The sequence below is a fragment of the Pongo abelii genome, chromosome 18 (genome assembly GCF_028885655.2).
Source record: "Pongo abelii isolate AG06213 chromosome 18, NHGRI_mPonAbe1-v2.0_pri, whole genome shotgun sequence".
Taxonomy (NCBI): Eukaryota; Metazoa; Chordata; class Mammalia; order Primates; family Hominidae; genus Pongo; species Pongo abelii.
The window spans coordinates 66,220,083-66,238,455 of NC_072003.2; the positions used below are offsets into that span (position 1 = coordinate 66,220,083).

The window sequence follows — 18,373 nt, forward strand, 5'->3', positions numbered from 1 at the left end:
TTGTCTTTAGTTGGTGGTTCTATGAGTTTTATCCCACTATTTTCTATTTTTCACAATTTTTATAATAACAGCTTCTAACATTCAGTAAATACCTATTGAGGCTAGGCTTTGTTCTTTACACCTTATGAATATTCTTTTTAGTCTTCACGATAACCTTATGAGGGAATTATAAGGACGAAGATACATGAGGAGAGGGCAATAATTTGACTAACTTCAAATTGCTAGTAAGTGCCAGAGTTAAAATGGGAACCAATAAAATTTCAGGCTAGGGCCTACACTCTTATCCTCTCTTATACTGTCTCCCATATATAAATACATATTGCTTTTGAACAAATGGGTTAAGATTTGGAAAATATTACTAGATTTAAAAAAATGAACTCCTCAGAAAATAGAAAATTATCATATATGGATGTTTTTGTTTCATGGACAACCTTAAGGACTATTTCCTTAATTTTAATTATCCAATCTATTCTGCTTTTAATATAATTTTTAAGAGCCGTAATGTATAACTTTTTTTTTTTTCTTTTGATGGAGTCTCACTCTGTTGCCCAGGCTGGAGTGCAGTGGTGTGATCTCAGCTCACTGCAACCTCCACCTCCCGGGTTCAAGCAATTCTCCTGTCTCCACCTCCTGAGTAGCTGGAATTACAGGCACGCACCACCATGCCTGGCTAATTTTTGTATTTTTAGTAGAGACAGGGTTTCACGATGTTGGTCAGGCTGGTCTCAAACTCCTGATCTCAGGTGATCCCACCCGCCTTGGCCTCTGGCCTCTGAAAGTGCTGGGGTTACAGGTGTGAGCCACCGTGCCTGGCCTAAGAGGGGTAATGTATAACTTTTAAATCTAAACGCTTTGAAATTAAAACTGACCACCCACACTCTTTTCTCCCTTTGTTTTTATACTTTTTTCTTATAAATGGTTACTATGCACAAAAAAGAGTTTGCCAAGTACTTGGTAGCATTAACACAAGTCGTCTATTTACTTGAGAAGTGCTTACAAACACCCATAGCAAAGGATAAGTTATAACTTTCAAGGGATTGATAATCATAAAATTATATTTAAAATTATAAAACAAGTATATTCTCAAGAACAAAAGCATCTGCCATATAAAGCAGATTATGAAGTGCTTTTAGTAATTTAGTGAATATATGTACTGTCACAAACAAGGAGATTTCAAAATTCTTTACTGTATTCTCACAGGAAAAAAGGATTTTTTTCTGGATGACAGAGAGAACCTCTCCCACTTACACGTTTCACTCAACCCACTCCCCAAAACAGCAGTGTTAACTCAAATTCAAATTTCAGCAAGAAAAGTAGCTGAATATTACTCGTTTACCTGATTTAGAAAATGTATACAAAAGCTTTTGAGGGACCGGGCGTGGTAGCTCGCGCCTGTAATCCCAGCACTTTGGGAGGCCGAGGTGGGCGGAAGACTTCAGGCCAGGAGTTGGAGACCAGCCTGGCCAACATGGTGAAACCCCGTCTCTACCAAAGAAAAGTACAAAAATTAGCTGGGCGTGGTCATGCACCTGTAATCCCAGCTACTTGGGAGGCTGAGGTGGGAAGATCCCTTGAGCCCAGGAGATGGAGGTTGCAGTGAGCCAAGCCCGCGTCACTGCACTCCAACCTGGATGATGGAGGGAGACCCTGTCTCAAAATAAATAAATAAAAATAAAGAAAGTTATTTATTTATTTATTTATTTTTTGAGACGGTCTGGCTCTGTCACCCAGGCTGGAGTGCAGTGGCGCCATCTCGGCTCACTGCAACCTCCGCCTCCCGGGTTCAAGCGACTCTCCTGCCTCAGCCTTCCGAGTAGCTGGAATTACAGGCGCCCTCCACCACACCAGGCCAAGAAAGCTTTTTGAAATCGAAATATTATCCCAATATATCAGAAAGATAAATGGCATCTTTTTGTGTAAGGCTGGCAGGGCTGATAATCTCACCACTAAATTGTTTTTTGTCAGCGGATATCCAGCTTGTAATTATATATAGCGAAAATACCCTCTAAAGAAGACGCAAGAGAGAAGGGGCAAATTTGTTTTCGATTGTTTAAACGCGTCAAGAAATAACAGTCATTCAGGTCCCAGAAAACGCACTGTGGGTACCAGGAGTCAGCTGTCTCTGCAATATGAACACCCGCCCCCCTCCCCAGCCCAGAGCATAAATCCTCAGGGCCTCCTCCCGGGTTCCACAGGTAACAGACACGTAACCTTTCGAAGGCGGGGGCGCTCACCCTGCCCAGCTTCCTGCCCATTCAGCCTGCGGCCCGCTCACCTACAGAGTTGGAGGAATTCCTTGTGCAGAGCTTAGGTGGCCCCTCCAGGCTCCTCTCTGACCAGGGCTCACAAGTCCTGCGTGGGAGCAGGGCACTGGTTAGCCGCGCGGGCCACTCGTTAGCCATCAGCCCCCTCAGCAGGCCCTCCCCGCTCAGGTGCTGTGGGACATGCGGCCCGGCCCTGTCTCTGAGAAACGACCTCACCGGTGGATCCCACCCTCTCCACACATCAAAGTCACCTGGGGAGGCGCCTGGGGAGTCAGAAGTGAAATAGGGGGGAATACTGCCAGGCTCTACACGTCTCTAAATGGTGCATCACGTGATGACGGGTCTCTTCCCGCCAAGGGCTGTGGGGACTACAGCCGGGGCCTGGCACCTGCTCATAAAGGCCGCGTCCCCTCAACTCGACCCTTCTCACGTGGGCTAAGAAGGGCCTGACGGGGCGGTAAGACATGCTGGCCGGCCCAACCCGCCTTCCACAGGCGCCAACATACGGAGTTTCCAAGCGCAGCAAGGCAGGACGCCAACGCGCGGGAGCGGAGGCCGTAGCGCCTACCCTCAAGCGGGGGCTTCCGCCCTTTCTTCATCACCGCCCACCTGCCACGACGCCCGACAGGGTTTCCCGCCCAGCCGTCCAGGCTCACGTCCGTGGGCGGGACTTCCGGCCGGCACCCCTGGCACCCCTGCCGCCCCTGCACGGCGTCTTACGCTTCCGTGGGTGCCCCAGGTTGCTAAGAGCAATGGGGTGTCGGTGTCCCGGATGCAAGATTTTTTAAAAAGCTACAATTTGAAAGAGAAATCTCATCTCACCGCCCCCGGTTTTTAGGGTTTTTACCTCAGAAGAGCATTAGTCCCAAAATTAGGAGACTATGCACGTGGTTGACGAGGCCTGGCTATGGGAGGGTGGCCGCGAGGCATGCGACGGAGAAGCCCCAACCTCCCCTCCATCTGGCATCTGTGCTGTGCGTTCTCCCTTTTGTTGGGCACCTCGCTAATGGTCACCACAGCCCCACAAAGGCAGCCAGGCCTCCACCTCACCAGGGAGCTTCCGGAGTTCAGTTCAGGAGGACTTCTCCGCGCCTGGACCAAAGCATCAGAGTGGGGCCAAGGCCTAGGCCTGTCCCTTGCCTCCTCCGCCGTAAAATGCAGCCCACGGGACTGCTAGGCGATGAAGGCAAGGGGAAGGTCCCCGATACAGTGAAGAACAGCCAAAGAATGGCTGACACATTAGGGTCCGGAAAACCAAGTCCTGTGAGGTACCCTAGCAAATCTAACAGGTTCTCACTTAAGAGACGCTGGCCTCAGAGACAGCTGCAGCAGATTAGGGGCCTTAGATACTAAGAGTCATGCACCACGGACCACGTTCCTCAGCCCTAAGTATTAATACATCAAGTCCAAAACTGGGCACTGCCCCCACTTCTGGATTCTGAACTTCCACTCCGTTTGCATCTACTACTTCCTTTTTTTGCCCTCTAATATGCTGGTGAATGCTATTAGTCCCATGTGACTAAATTTAAGAGTATATATAATATGAGTAGAATGACCCCATAAAATTTCAAGAAGTAGGTTAGGCAGCCAAAACTCAAGTTAGTTAAGATAATACTACATACAAGGGGATGGTCTTGTTTTCTGGGAAAACTACATATCCAGAAATAATTTCTTTTTAAGTTCTATTCATTTTAACAAATGATGACGGTCCTAAAATGTCCATAGCTAACATCTGCACATGGCTTAAATTCATTATTGAAGACGGCAAGAAAAAACATTTTTTAATTATCTCTAATAAAACACAAGGATAATATATAACAAGTAACTTTGAAATAGCAAGCCAATATTGATGCTCAGTGAGAAATGGATAGGATTCATTTTCTAGGAAAATGACTGTCTCCTTTCCCCTCCCCACAAAGAACAAGACCACATTATTACAAATGAGAAAAATGTTTATTAAGTAAACAATTTAGCAGCTCTCCTTTAGAATTTTACAGACTAAAGCACAACCCAAAGGCAATTACAGTTTCAATCATTAACACACTACCTAAGGTGCTTACTCTACAACTGGAAAGTTGCTGAAGTTTGTGACATGCCACTGTAAATGTAAGTATTATTAAAAATTACAAATTGTTTGGTGATTATTTTGATGACCTCTTGAGCAGCAGCTCCTGAAAGGAAAAAGGAGAAAAGCAAATCTTTGAAAGAGTGAACTTCGAGTTATATACTCAATTCTGTAAAGAAATCTTTCCTTTTCAAAAGCAAAGGTGTTTGAAAGTGACCCAAAACAGATGCAGTTAGCTTACTGAGTCATATCAACATAAAAGCCCGTAATTCTTTTTGTTATTAAAGGAAATCTAAACAGTAGTGTGGTTGACCAAACTTTAAAGGATACACACAGGCATAAAAGATTCTCAAAGGACACCCTACTGCTGCATTTGAATTTTACCTTGTATCTGTTTTATAATAAAAAAGGAGAAAGGTATATTTGTTCTGAATGCATTTGTAATTTAGGAAGGATCTATATTAAATATCGCCAGACCGCTATATTTACTCAAAACAAAAAAACTACTAAGAAAAAAACTTGTGCATCTTCTATAACCTGAAGATTCCTCTTTCCCAAATATTCATGGACTGGATAGAATTTTTTTTTTTTTTTTTTTTAGACAGGAGTCTCACTCTGTCGCCCAGGCTGGAGTGCAGTGGCGTGATCTCGGCTCACTGCAACCTCCTCCTCCCAGGTTCAAGTGATTCTCTTGCCTCAGCCTCCCAAGTAGCTGGGATTACAGATGCCTGCCACCACACCTGGCTAATTTTTTTGTATTTTTAGTACAGATGGAGTTTCACCATGTTGGCCAGGATGGTTTTGAACTCCTGACCTCAAGTGATCCGCCCACCTCAGCCTCCCAAAGCGGAGGCCTTACAGGCATTAGCCACTGCGCTCAGCTGACTGGATAGAATTTGAAACTACTGTGCACCAAATACTGTTCTAGGCAGTAGGGATACAGTAAGGAAAAAAGACAAAAAGATCCACTTACCCTCATGCTACTTTTTAGCAGCAAGAGAGAGATAATTTACAAATAAATAGAACGTGTAGTATGTCAACTGACCATAGGTGCTAAGGAGAAAAAGCAAATAAGGGAGATATAAATACAAGAGGAGGGGTTCGTCTTTTAAATAGGGGAGTCAGAGATGGCATCACAGAGAAGACAGCATTTGAATAAAACCTGAAGGAAGTGAAGGGATATAATGGCACTGTGCAAAATGATTACAGAATGCATAGAAGTAAAAAACAAAAACAAAAAACCTTCAATTTATACTTTTTTCTGCTATAGTTAAGTCATCCAGTCCATCCATCCGGCTGTACCTCTTCTTAGATTCTGGACTGAATCTTAATAAATAATAATTTGCCCTTTTCTATGAATTGGCAGTTAACTTTGCTATTTTGGCACAAGAGACTACTTGGTTTTAGTTTAAAATAAATTATTCCAAATCGGGCTTTAATTTGGATTTGCTTAGAAAATAGTTTTCTTAGGTCTGTATGACTCATTTACATTTTGGACACTTCAAATATCAATTAGACCTAAATCTGCCTTTAAAACATTCAACATCTAGAAGGAAAATGCCACAAGCTAATAGCTCAGTCTATAGATCACAGGAGAGTAATATTTTTTTGAGGGGTGTTATGGACTGAATGGTTTATTTCCCCCTCAAATTCATATGTTGAAATCCTAACCCCCAGTGTAATTGTATGAGGATAGGGCCTTTAGTAGGTGATGAGGTCAAGAGCGTAGAACCTTCATGAATAAGATTAGTGCCCTAAGAAGAGACCCCAGAGACTTCTCTTGCCATTTTTTTTTTCACCATGTGAGAACACAGAAGAGAGAGCTGTCTATGAACCAGGAAATGGGCACTCACCAGACCTGACCATGCTGGCACCCTGATCCCAGACTTCTAGCCTCCAGAACTCTGTGACAAATTTTTGTTGTTTTTAAGTCTATGCTATTCTGTTACAGCAGCCCAAACTGACTAAGACAAGGGGGAGGTAGAGTGAGGGAAGGAAGTAAAGGGAACTTTTATGAAAGACATGTCATTTTTGAGTTGGGTCTTGAGGAACATGTAGGTTTTGGACATGCAGAAAAACATATTTTTAAGGCAAATAGGCCTAGAGGAGCAAAGATCTAGGAGCAGGAAATCAAAGGGCATCCTGGGGGGAAAGCAAGTAATATGATAAAACCAAGGCTAGAAAGGCCAAGTGGAACGAAAACATAGGGTTTTTTAACGTCAAGCCAAAGTCCCTGGACTTGCTTGGAGGACTGTTGTAGAGTGTTATGTATATTGGTGGGGCAGAGGGGTTAGTAAAAGGACACAATCAGAGCTATGCTTCAGAAGGATTAATGACTCTTAAGGAGTTTAAGTTGGATGGCAGTGGGAGAGATGGAAGGCAAGGAGACCAGTATAGGGGCAACTGAGTAAGTATCCTAACCTGAGCAACATAGTGGGACCCTGTCTCTATAAAAAATTGAAAAATTAGCCAGGCTCACTGGCACATGCCTGTAGTCCCAGCTATTCAGGAGGCGGAGGCGAGAGATCACTTGAGCCCAGGAGTTTGAGGCTGCAGCGAGCTATGATGGCATCAATACACTCCAACCTGGGCAAAAGAGTGAGACTGTGTCTCAAAAAAAAAAAGAAATATAACATCCTGCTTCACTGACCTAATTAAAATAGCTAGACGACAAAACTTCGTATTAAAATAGTAACTGTACTATGTAACAACAGGTGAATCTTCTCATATATGGAACTCACCCCCCAAGAATGCAGCAATGGTATGTGGCTCAGCAGCTCCATATCGGCAACTAGAGGAGACCACAGAGACATGAATTTTGATTAGCCTTATGACAGGTGTGGAATCATCTCCTAGATACCCTAAAATATACTCACAATTCATGGACATAATCATCTTTCACCATTACAGATAAACCATATTCCTGAAGGAAGCCAGTGAGACAAGACTTCAACTTTCCTATATCTTCTTCAACTTGATAGTTAGATACCCCTAAAAATAAAAGTTAGTTTTCATTAAAATAAATGTGATTCAAAATTAATGGCCAACTCCTTTATTTAATCTAGTTTCAGATATTCTAGTCAAAATATGTATGAAGCTGAAGAACAAAAATAACAAAGTATGAGACCAATATTTGCACATATCACAAACCTATAATCAGGGACCAACTAAAACCTAGTAAAAATTTGAATTTAATTAAATCTTTGTTAATTGCATCATATTCACTGTCTAGAAAAGCATCTGGCACATAGTGCTTAATAATTATTTGATAGAAGAACTTAATGAATGAGAAAGTAATGTCCTACTTACACCCTTTATAAAAGTTATTCTCCAATTCTAAAAGACTAAATGATAAATGACACTGAGGACATAAAGCTATTAATAATAAGTAACTTTTTTTTTTCTTTTGAGAGAGAGTCTTCCTGTCACCTAGGCTGGAGTGCAGTGGTGCAGTCTTGGCTCACCGCAACCTCTGCCTCCCGGGTTCAAATGATTCTCATGCCTCAGCCTCCCAAGCTGGGACTACAGGAGTGCGCCACCACATACAGCTAATTTTTTCTATTTTTAGTTTCAGTGTTGGCTAGGCTGGTCTCGAACTCCTGGCCTCAAGTGATGCACTCACCTTGGCCTCCCAAAGTGCTGGGATTACAGGTGTGCGCCACCATGCCTGGCCAATAATAGGTCACATTTATTGAGCATTAATAGATGCTGGACACTGTTCTAAGGACCTTATATATATATTAATTGATTGAATCCTCAAAACAGTCCTATGAAGTATGTATAGTTATCTCCATTCATAGAAGAAAAAACTAAGGCACAGAGAGATTAAGTTACTTAGCTCATAAGTGATGCTGTATGACTTCCAAAGCTAGGTCATAAAAAGCCCTGTACCTTCCCACTTGGGTTTTTTGGAATGTTAACTGCAGAAGCCAACTGACATGCTAAAAGCAAGTCCAAGCTAGCCACGTGAAGAGATACCTGACCAGCCGCCAGCTATTCCCACTGTTCTGACTAAGGTGCTAGTTACATGAGTAGAACTGTCTTCTTGCATGTCTAACTCAGTCAGTCAGGCCTTCAGAATGACTCCACCCCCAGGCATCAAGCAACTGCATGCCTCCCCAAGAACTGCCTGAGACCAGGCAATCCACAAAATCACGACACTATTTATTGTTTTAAACCACTAAGTTTTGAAGTGGTTTGTTATGCAATAGATAACTGAAATAAATACTAATCGAATAATACAAATAAAGCAATACATATTTGGTGTTCCTTCTTTTTTTTTTCTTCTAGTAAGCTTGCTTGTTAGGACTATAAACTCTGGGCCGCGCAGTGGCTCATGCCTGTAATCCCTGCACTTTGGGAGGCCAAGGCAGGAGGATCACTTGAGGTCAGGAGTTCAAGACCAGCCTGGCCAACACAGTGAAACCCTGTCTCTACTAAAAATACAAAAATTAGCAGGGCAAGGTGGCGGGCGCCTATAGTCCCAGCTACTCGGGAGGCTGAGGCAGGAAAATTGCTTAAACCCAGGAGGCGGAGGTTGCAGTGAGCTGAGATCACGCCACTGCACTCCAGCCTGGGTGACAGAGCGAGACTCCGTCTCAAAAGAAAAAAAAAAAAAAAAAAAGACTATAAACTCTGGAGACACACTGCATCAGATGGAGCAGCAGGTTTTATGATACCCCTAGAATGTGTTGCTATGCAATAAGCCTGCACAATTAAAATTATCATCCCAAAGAAAAATATTCTGAGCAACCTCACATCTTTGAGATTATGCCAATTCTCCAATGACTATATTTGCTGAAGATAAAAAGTAGATACTAAACAAAGAAATTCCTACATCTTTAGAGTTATTGAGTTCAGAAATTACTAACATACTTTTTTTTTTTTTGAGACAGAGTCTCACCAGAGTCACCCAGGCTGGAGTGTAGTGGCACAATCACAACTCACTGTAGCCCCAACTTCCCAGGCTCAGGTGATCCTCCCACCTCACCCTCCCAAGTAGCTGAGTCTACAAGTGCACACCACCATGTCTGGCTAATTTTTTGTATCTTCAGTAGAGTTGGGGTTCCACCATGTTGCCCATGCTGGTCTCCAACTCCTGGGCTCAAGCAATCTGCCTGAATCAGTCTCCCAAAGTGCTGGCATTACAGATGTGAGCCACCGTACTATGCCTGGCCAGCATATTTCTTGTGGCTTTCCTATTCCACTAAATTAAACTCAGTGCGAGTCTTAGTAGCAAACCATGGAAAATGACAGAAAAAAGTTTTCTTCTATACATATTCAACCAACATCCCCCTGTAATAGTTTAGAATCGAACACTATTTTGCAAATAGTTAAACTTAAAAAACAAAAGGTGGTTCTTCACTAGGGAACGTTTGGGGTGTAATCTGTTTACAATGTGACATTCAAGCAACACTATTATAAATACCCTGAGAACACTTTCAATTTAAATGTTTTATTGAAGATCTTATTATATCTGGTACTTCAATTGCTATTCTTACCTGGATATCTACCATGTTGTTTATGAAATCTATCAACAGCCCGTAACATTAAGTACAAGACTATTTCATTATCTGGATTGTCCATGCTAGAAACTGAAAGGAAAAAAAATTTCAGTTTAATTTGGTTAATTTGCAATGTAACAAACAATGAAGGGCTGAACTTACTACATACTTGAGTTTCAGGACTATTAGCTGGAGTCACACAATCTCTACTGAAGTAGTAACATACTGACTTTAACTCATACATATCATACAATGGACTCAGTGACCTAAATATGACTTTATGCATACATTAAGTTTCATATAATATATACATAAATTATAATTACTTAGATAAGGTTAGAATAAAATTAGAATATGAATATTTACATTATCTTTTATATCATCACCATATACTCAACACTATTATACACAAAATATTTATATCTTTTAAATTAATTAAAATTAACCCAGAATCAGAAGGCTATTATACTTACTAATTTCATCTTTGTTAATTGTATCCAAACCATATTCTTCAGCTAAGGATCGACATCTTACCACTCGAAGAAATGCAGAATTGCTGCCTGAACAGAGGAAAGATATTCTGGAAGTAATGACTCTGACTGGTGAATATTATGAATCACAGGTGACTTTAAGAACAGAGAATTATGTATATACCCTTCTCAGACATAAGAATGTGAAGAAATGTTTTCTCCTTGGCTCTAATAGCAGAGAAAGCATTAGAACACGAATCACCTTAAATTTATATCCCTGGCACTACAACCAGTTAAGAAGCAAGTAAGGTGATAGCCTCTCTGAACCTCAGTTTTCAAGTGTAAAATGGGGATGATACTGTTTACCTTTGAGAATTGTTCTACGGATTAAATGTGACACCTGTATAAAGTGCATCTCTAGCACAATGCCTGATATGGCTCTAAAAATAATAGTTTTCATCATTATTATGGATAAGTAGTCCTAAAAGAGAGAGGTTTATGAATTGTACTCTTGATATATGTAATGACTTTTTTTAAGCTTTGTATTATTGAAATTTTCAAAAATGCCCCAAGTAGAACAGAATAATAAATGTTCAAATACCCAGCATCAAACTTGCGATCTAGTATTATATAATCTAATACAACAAACGCTAATTCAAGATTAGTCTAATAGAACAAACAAGGTGCAAGATTAGTAGTGGCAGAAAACATTAAAACTGAGCCTAAACAGACATTGTGGAGAAGTCATAAAATGGAAAGCTTGGATAAATCTATTTTAAGGATGGGGAGCATGCAAAATATAAACTTCCACAGGACGTAGGAGCAGTAGCTACAGGGAGAAATCTTCAGATGGCATGCACAACAGATTGAGTATTTTGAAACTGACTCTTAAATAAAAGAAAATGCTTTTGGCCTACTGAGGAGTTACTGAGAAGACTCCTACGAACCTAATCACTCTGAAACTAGATGGCAAAATTCTTAACTCCATTACAGTCATTTAACACAGATCAAAATGAGTATTTAAACCAATATTGTCAATGTACATGTGACTCAAGACTTCACACCCAAAGTCTTCAGACAAAAAAATTCCTAAATTACTTAAAATTTAAAAACTGAAAATACTGTATTAATGGCAATTTTCAATTAACTGACTGTCAAGCCTTTTAGCATTGCCACAGATAAACATGTTCTACCTCTGATTCAGTCTTAAAATATTCTCCATGTATTGTATTATGAAAGGAAAAAAAAAACCTTACCCAATAATTATCTATATCTATATCACTGAGGCCATAGAAAACTTAAAATTTCAACCATTCAAAATACCTGGGAACATTCCCTGTGGCACATTTCTATCAAGCAAAATAAGGAAATTAGTTCAAGGAGACTTACAGAGTAATTTTAATTCTTTCTCTGAAATGGACTCTGGTGCCTGTAGAGAGATAAATACAGATTCTGTTCCAGTTTAAATGAGAAGATTAACAAAGGGTGCGGCACAAAGCCAATCACTGTGAGATGGGAAGGCTTTCTCCAAGAGCTGGGAGAGCACTTTAAAAATATCTTGTTTCCTTATCACAAGCTCTCCCATTAGGCAGGCAAATGACAGCTCCCTCTAAAGAAGCACAGAGCCAGTGCCACACCCTCTGTCTCTAAACTCTTTCTGGCTGGAGTTACGTGCTCAGGCCTGTATAGGCACAGTGTGCCCAGCAGCCTACCTGGCCAATGGACTGCAGCAATTTGGCAACATGATTACCCACAGCAGCAGCATCTTTCTTTGCTTTTTCACGGTAACTGAAAAAGAACAAAAAGTAATTACTAACAAATTTTTTAATTAGCAAAATTTAAATTGTTACCATGAACAAAAATTTTCTTTCCTTTTCATGAAAAAACACAGGCCTGACAATGTATGAAATGTGAAAATGCCAGGGAAATGCTATCAACAGCACCATGAGTAGCTGGGAATCTTTCCAGTGTTAGTGACAGACTCTCAGTGCCCACTAAAACCCAGGGTCCCTCTAACAGCACCCAACTTAAAAACTGCTCCCCTAGAGGGATCTATGATTTCGGCTTCTGTGACAGAGGACCTGAAAAAATACATTACTGAAGAACATGACTTATCTCCTGGAAGTCAAGTCCAAGGAAAGTTAAATACATTAAAATTGTTCATCTCCAATGTAAAACTTCTTTGTTTTTTGAGACAGGATCTCGCTCTGCCTCCCAGGCTGGAGTACAGTGGCGCAGTCCTGGCTCACTGCAGCCTCAACTTCCCACGCTCAACTGATCCTCCCACCTCAGCCTCCGAAGTAGCTGGGAATTCAGGCGCACGCTACCACGCCCGACTAATTTTTGTATTTTTTGTAGAGATGGAGTTTCACCACGTTGCCCAGGCTGGTCTTGAACTCCTGGGTTCAAGTGATTTAGAAACTGAAAATACTGTATTAATGACAATTTTCAATTAACTGACCTTCATACCTTTTTAGCATTGCCACAGATAAACATGCTCTACCTCTGATTCAGTTTTAAAATACTCTGTATTTACTATCAGAGGAAAAAAAAATCCTTACCCAGTAATTATCTATATCTATACCACTGAGAACATGGAAAACGTAAAATTTCAACCATTTAAAACACCTGTGAACATCCCCTGTGGCACATTTCACCACCCGCTTTGGCCTCCCAAAGTGCTGGGAATACAGGTGTGAGCCACTGCATCCGGCCATAAAACTTTTCTTTAGGTCTATTTACCTTTCACCCTCTAAAAATCATCAGTGTTCAGGCTGACTACCTCCCATGTAAGGTCATACTTCTTTCTATCCTCAATTGACCTTCCCCAAGTTTTAAGTAGTTGAACTCTTAGGCTAGGACAACCAACCAAGATTCGTTCAATGGTGACATGATAAAGAGTGAAATCTGTCTGGGGAAGAGAGATCATCTCTGTGTGACATTACTTGGCCCCCAAAGAAACCAAGCCAGCAGACCTGGATTCTTTGCACCATGCCCTAACTATACGAGGGTAATATTCATTGAGACCCATCCCTATGATAGTCTGTCTGGGTTCAGGCTAGTGATACCTGGATAGCAAGGTGTCTAGCTATAGTCATAGACTATAAATTATGAAACATTAAGATAAAAAATTCATCAAATCTTCATGGTTTTAAGTTACAAACAGAAGGCAGTATAGGGCCATAGCTAAGCATACAGGCTCTGGTACTGGGTTTCCTGGGGTTCAAATCTTGGTTCTGACATTTACCAGCTATCTGACCTTGTATAAGTAACCTTTCAATACCTTAGTTTCTTCATGTATAAAATGGGGACAATAACAGTCTCTCTCTCATAAGGTCGTTGTGAACCTTGTGTGTATATTAAATTCCTTAATACATATAGTTCACAGCACAGAGTTAAGTGATCAAATATTAAGTTTATCATGAAGTATGAAAAAAAACTCTGCCTCCCAGGCATATGTGGTAATTCCGTATTTCCCATTCAATTTTGCTTTGAGCTTAAAAAGAATTGCCCCCTAAGTTTTTTTTTTTTTTTTTTTTTGAGACAGAATCTTGCTCTGTCACCAGGCTGGAGTGCAGTGGCGCGATCTGGGCTCACTGCAACCTCTGCCTCCTGGGTTCAAGCGATTCCCCTGCCTCAGCCTCCCAAATTGCTGGGACTACAGGTGCATGCCACCATGCCTGGCTAATTTTTTGTATTTTTTTAGTAGAGACAGGGTTTCACCATGTTGGCCAGGATGGTCTTGATCTTCTGACCTCGTGATCCACCCATCTCGGCCTCCCAAAGTGGTGGGATTACAGGTGTGAGCCACCATGCCCAGCCTAACTTCTTTTCTTTTCTTTTTTTGAGACAGAGTCTCACTCTGTCGCCCAGGCTGGAGTGCAGTGGCGTGATCTTGGCGCACTGCAAGCTCCACATCCCGGGTTCACACTGTTCTCCTGCCTCAGCCTCCTGAGTAGCTGGGACTACAGGCGCCTGCCACCACACCCGGCTAATTTTTTTGTATTTTTAGTAGAGACGGGGTTTCACCGTGTTAGCCAGGATGGTCTCGATCTCCTGACCTCGTGATCCGCCTGCCTCGGCCTCCCAAAGTGCTGGGATTACAGGCGTGAGCCACCGCGCCCAGCCTGGCCTAAGTTCTTCAGCTTATTTTTATTTATTTGAAACAGGGTCTTGCTCTGTCACCCAGGCTGAAGTGAAGTGGCATGATCATGGCTCACTGCAGCCTCAAACTCCTGAGCTCAAGAGATCCTTCTGCCTCAGCCTCCCGAGTAGCTGAGATTAAAGGCACATGCTACCATGCCCACCTAATTTTTCAATTTGTAGAGATGGAAGTCTCACTATGTTGCCCACGATGGTCTCAAACTCCTGGACTCAAGCAATTCCCCCACCTTGGCCTCCCAAAGTGTTGAGATTACAGGCATGAGCCACTGCAGCCGGCCTAGTTTATTTATAAGCAATGAAGTTATAATAAACTTTCATTTGATTTCTGATAGGATGATAAAATGTTTATCTCTAATATAATCAGACTTTGTCTATTACATAGTTTGAAAACAGTGACATACACGTTTTGCAGTTTTACATATTTGCCTGAATCTGCAATCATATCAGGAATCGTGCCTCGAACAGGTAAATTTCCTTGACCCTCTTTGGCCACAAATTCCTTTAAGGCACGAGCTAAAATCCAAAATGATGGAGTCTAAAAGAATAAGAAAAAATTAACATTAAGTGGCGTTTTACTTTGACCCAAAGGTTTGGCAGCAATGTTTTTACTTTTGTTGTTACCTGTTTGGTGATATTTATGCAGCGATCATCATTAAATATATCTTCAATACTGCTTGGGATCTAACAAAGGAACATGAAACATTTACTTACACAGTATTAAGAATTTGCCCATCTTTATTTTCAGTGCTATTTCTTCAGATATGTTCTTTGAATTCTCAAATTGTAATCAAATACAAACTTCTGATTTGTTTATAATTTTATTTAGAATCAGTACCACATGAAGATTTGATAGGTAAAGAAAGAATGGAAGAAAGACCTCTCCTGCCCACTGCTGCTAGCATTTAATACCTATTCTCTTATACCATAAATGGGGTAAAGAAGGGGCCCCAGTAAATTATTTTATATAGTTACATCTGAAAACAAAACAGATTATAGACTTGCAGTATTTCATGATTTTCCATCTTGTCAAAAATCTGAAACCCTTGCACCCTAATCAGTGACCGTTGAGACAACCACTCTGAAAAAAACTAAAACCATAAAGTAATTTTATTGCTAGCAAGATCTTCATACGTTAATCAAGAGTATAATGCTCAGCACAATGGCTCACATCTATAATCCCAGCATTTAGGAGGCCAAGGTGAGAGGGTCATTTGAGCCCAGGAGTTTGAGACCAACCTGAACAAAACAGGGAGACCCCGTCTATAGAAAACATAAATTAGCTGGGCGTGGTGGCACATGCCTATGGTCCCAGCTACTTGGGAGGCTGAGGTGGGAGGATCACTTGAGCCCAGGAGGTCAAGGCTGCAGTGAGCAGTGATTGCATCACTGCACTCTACCCTGGGCAGCAATGTGAGACCCTGTCTCAAAAAAAAAAAATTTATATATATATATATATATATATATATATACACACACACACACACACAGATCATAGGCTTTGATTCTACTGATGTGTGGAAAAAAGAAATGTCTCAGTGGGACCTCCTAACTGGTCTCTCTGCTTCCACTCCCAGTCCCCTCAATTCTGCTCTCCTCACCAAAGCCAGAATGGTCTTTTAGACTATAAAGCAGCTCACTCCACTTCCCTGATCGAAACGCTTAAATAGCCTGCAAGGCCTTTATGATCTGGCCCTTTCTGCCTCTCCAAACTCAAATCCTTCCTACCACTTTTCCCCCTTTTTCACTTCATTCCAGTCACACTGACTTGCTTACTGATGCTTGAACAAAAGTCAAGCTTCATCCCACTTCTGGGCCTTTGCACATGTGCTCCCTCCAACTGAAAAGCTCTTCCACCAGACCTCTGCGTGTCACTTCACTCAGGCTTCTACTTAAACATCTCTTGGAAAGTCTCCCTGGCTCCCTATGTACAATTGTCTCTCAACCCCGGATTCCCTCGTCCCCAACATGCTCTCTGACCCTTTGTTCTGCTGTAACTTTGTTCACAGCACCTGATGCATTTTTATCTGTTTATTTAGCTTACTGCCCCCCCAGCTATTAGAACCTTTTATTTTTTTTTTTTTTTTTTTGAGATGGAGTCTCGCTCTGTCACCCAGGCTGGAGTGCAGTGGTGCGATCTCGGCTCACTGCAAGCTCCGCCTCCTGGGTTCACGCCATTCTCCTGCCTCAGCCTCTCTGCGGCTCTCTGTAGCTGGGACTACAGGCGCCCACCACCATGCCAGGCTAATTTTTTGTATTTTTAGTAGAGACGGGGTTTCACCGTGGTCTCGATCTCCTGACCTCGTGATCCACCCGCCTCGGCCTCCCAAAGTGCTGGGATTACAAGCGTGAGCCACCGCACCCGGCCCTATTAGAACCTTTTCAACTGTGGTTTTATATTCAGTGAAATAGAGAGATTTTAAATGTCCAATTCAATGCATTTTGATAACTATATATACATATTCTTAACCATAACCCCAATTAAAACAGAAAATTTTCATCACCCCAGAAAAGTGATTCACAAAGCACATACTTTTATTTTTTGGACACAGGGTCTCATATCATTGCCCAGGCTGCAGTGCAGTGGCACAATCATGGCTCACTGCAGCCTCAACCTCCCGGGCTCAAGCGATCCTCCCACTACCTTAGGCTCCAGAGTAGCTGAGACTACAGGTGCATGCCACCACACCCATCCAATTTTTAAATTTTCTGTAGAGACAAGATCTCCCTATGTTGTTCAGGCTGGTCTTGAACTGGGCTCAAGCAATCTCTCTGCCCTGGCCTCCCAAAGTGTTGGGATTACAGGTGTGAGCCACCACACCTGGCCAGCAAACACTTTTTTTTTTTTTTTTTTTGAGACAGAGTCTCACTCTTGTCGCCCAGGCTGGAGTACACTGGTGAGATCTCAGCTCACTGCAATCTCCACCTCCCAGGTTCAAGCAGGTTCAGCCTCCCAAGTAGCTGGGATTACAGGTGCCCACCACCATGCCCGGCTAATTTTTTGTATTTTTAATAGAGATGGGGTTTCACCATGTTGGCCAGGCTGGTCTTGGACTCCTGACCTCATGTGATCTGCCCTCCTCGGCCTCCCAATAGTGTTGGGATTACAGGTGTGAGCCACCGCGCCTGGCCCCAGCCAGCACACTTTTAATCACTCAGCAACGCTGCCTTGTCGTCTCTAAAAAGTTGGTAATAATATCTTAACATGCCTTCCTAACTTGAAAGGCAGCATATTTGCTGTTTTAAGTTACAAGAAAATTCTAACTTAAACTACCAGGTGTTATTCCAAAGCTCCCCAAAAACTTCAATGGTCAGACCTCAACAACTAAGCCATAACAAAACCAAAGGCATCTGAGGTGGAGTCTTACTCTGTTGCCCAGGCTGGAGTGCAGTGGTGTAATCCTGGCTCACTGTAACCTCTGCCTCCTGGGTTCAAATGATTCTCCTGCCTCAGCCTCCCGAATAGCTGGGTTTACAGGTATGTTCCACCATGCCCAGCTAAATTTTGTATTTTTAGGAGAGACACGGTTTCACTATGTTGCCCAGACTGGTCTCGAACTCCTGACCTCAGGTGATCCGCCTGCCTCAGCCTCCCAAAGTGCTGGGATGAGCCACCATGCCCGGCCCTATATTTATTTCTAACTATACATTTAGAAAATATTAACTTAAATCATTATAATCAACCATTTAATAGCCAAGGACTCTAGAAAACACCTTGTTCATGTGAATCCCTCAGCAACTCTTTCATTACCTGAGTTGTATTTAGTGCTGTGTTCACATTTTTAATAGCTTCTTCAAAATTCTCTTCATCTTCTGGAGCTCCATTTTCGTTTTTTAGAATTCCTATTATAATGGGAAATTGTTAGCAAACAGCCCTTTTCTTTTCACTCTTCTGTTCCCCCATTATAA

General features: G+C 41.9%; 2 protein-coding genes across 4 annotated transcripts in view; both read right to left on the reverse strand.

Moving 5' to 3' along the window:
• Window positions 1–4,122, reverse strand: part of TERB1 (telomere repeat binding bouquet formation protein 1) — a 46,962-nt gene extending 42,840 nt beyond the window's left edge. For both annotated transcript variants that reach the window (XM_054534902.1, XM_054534900.1), the window contains exon 1: window positions 2,771–4,122. The gene's annotated coding sequence lies outside the window, so the exon portion shown is untranslated. The remainder of the gene's footprint in view (window positions 1–2,770) is intronic.
• A 76-nt stretch (window positions 4,123–4,198) lies between these two features.
• Window positions 4,199–18,373, reverse strand: part of NAE1 (NEDD8 activating enzyme E1 subunit 1) — a 28,439-nt gene continuing 14,264 nt past the window's right edge. For both annotated transcript variants that reach the window (XM_024233630.3, XM_063717660.1), the window contains exons 11-20: window positions 18,216–18,307; window positions 15,089–15,148; window positions 14,869–15,002; window positions 12,016–12,091; window positions 11,693–11,732; window positions 10,307–10,393; window positions 9,831–9,923; window positions 7,206–7,320; window positions 7,071–7,120; window positions 4,199–4,435 (exon numbers count right to left, since the gene is read on the reverse strand). In XM_024233630.3, coding sequence (XP_024089398.1) covers window positions 4,326–4,435; window positions 7,071–7,120; window positions 7,206–7,320; window positions 9,831–9,923; window positions 10,307–10,393; window positions 11,693–11,732; window positions 12,016–12,091; window positions 14,869–15,002; window positions 15,089–15,148; window positions 18,216–18,307 — 857 coding nt within the window. In that variant the 3' untranslated portion in view covers window positions 4,199–4,325. The remainder of the gene's footprint in view (window positions 4,436–7,070; window positions 7,121–7,205; window positions 7,321–9,830; window positions 9,924–10,306; window positions 10,394–11,692; window positions 11,733–12,015; window positions 12,092–14,868; window positions 15,003–15,088; window positions 15,149–18,215; window positions 18,308–18,373) is intronic.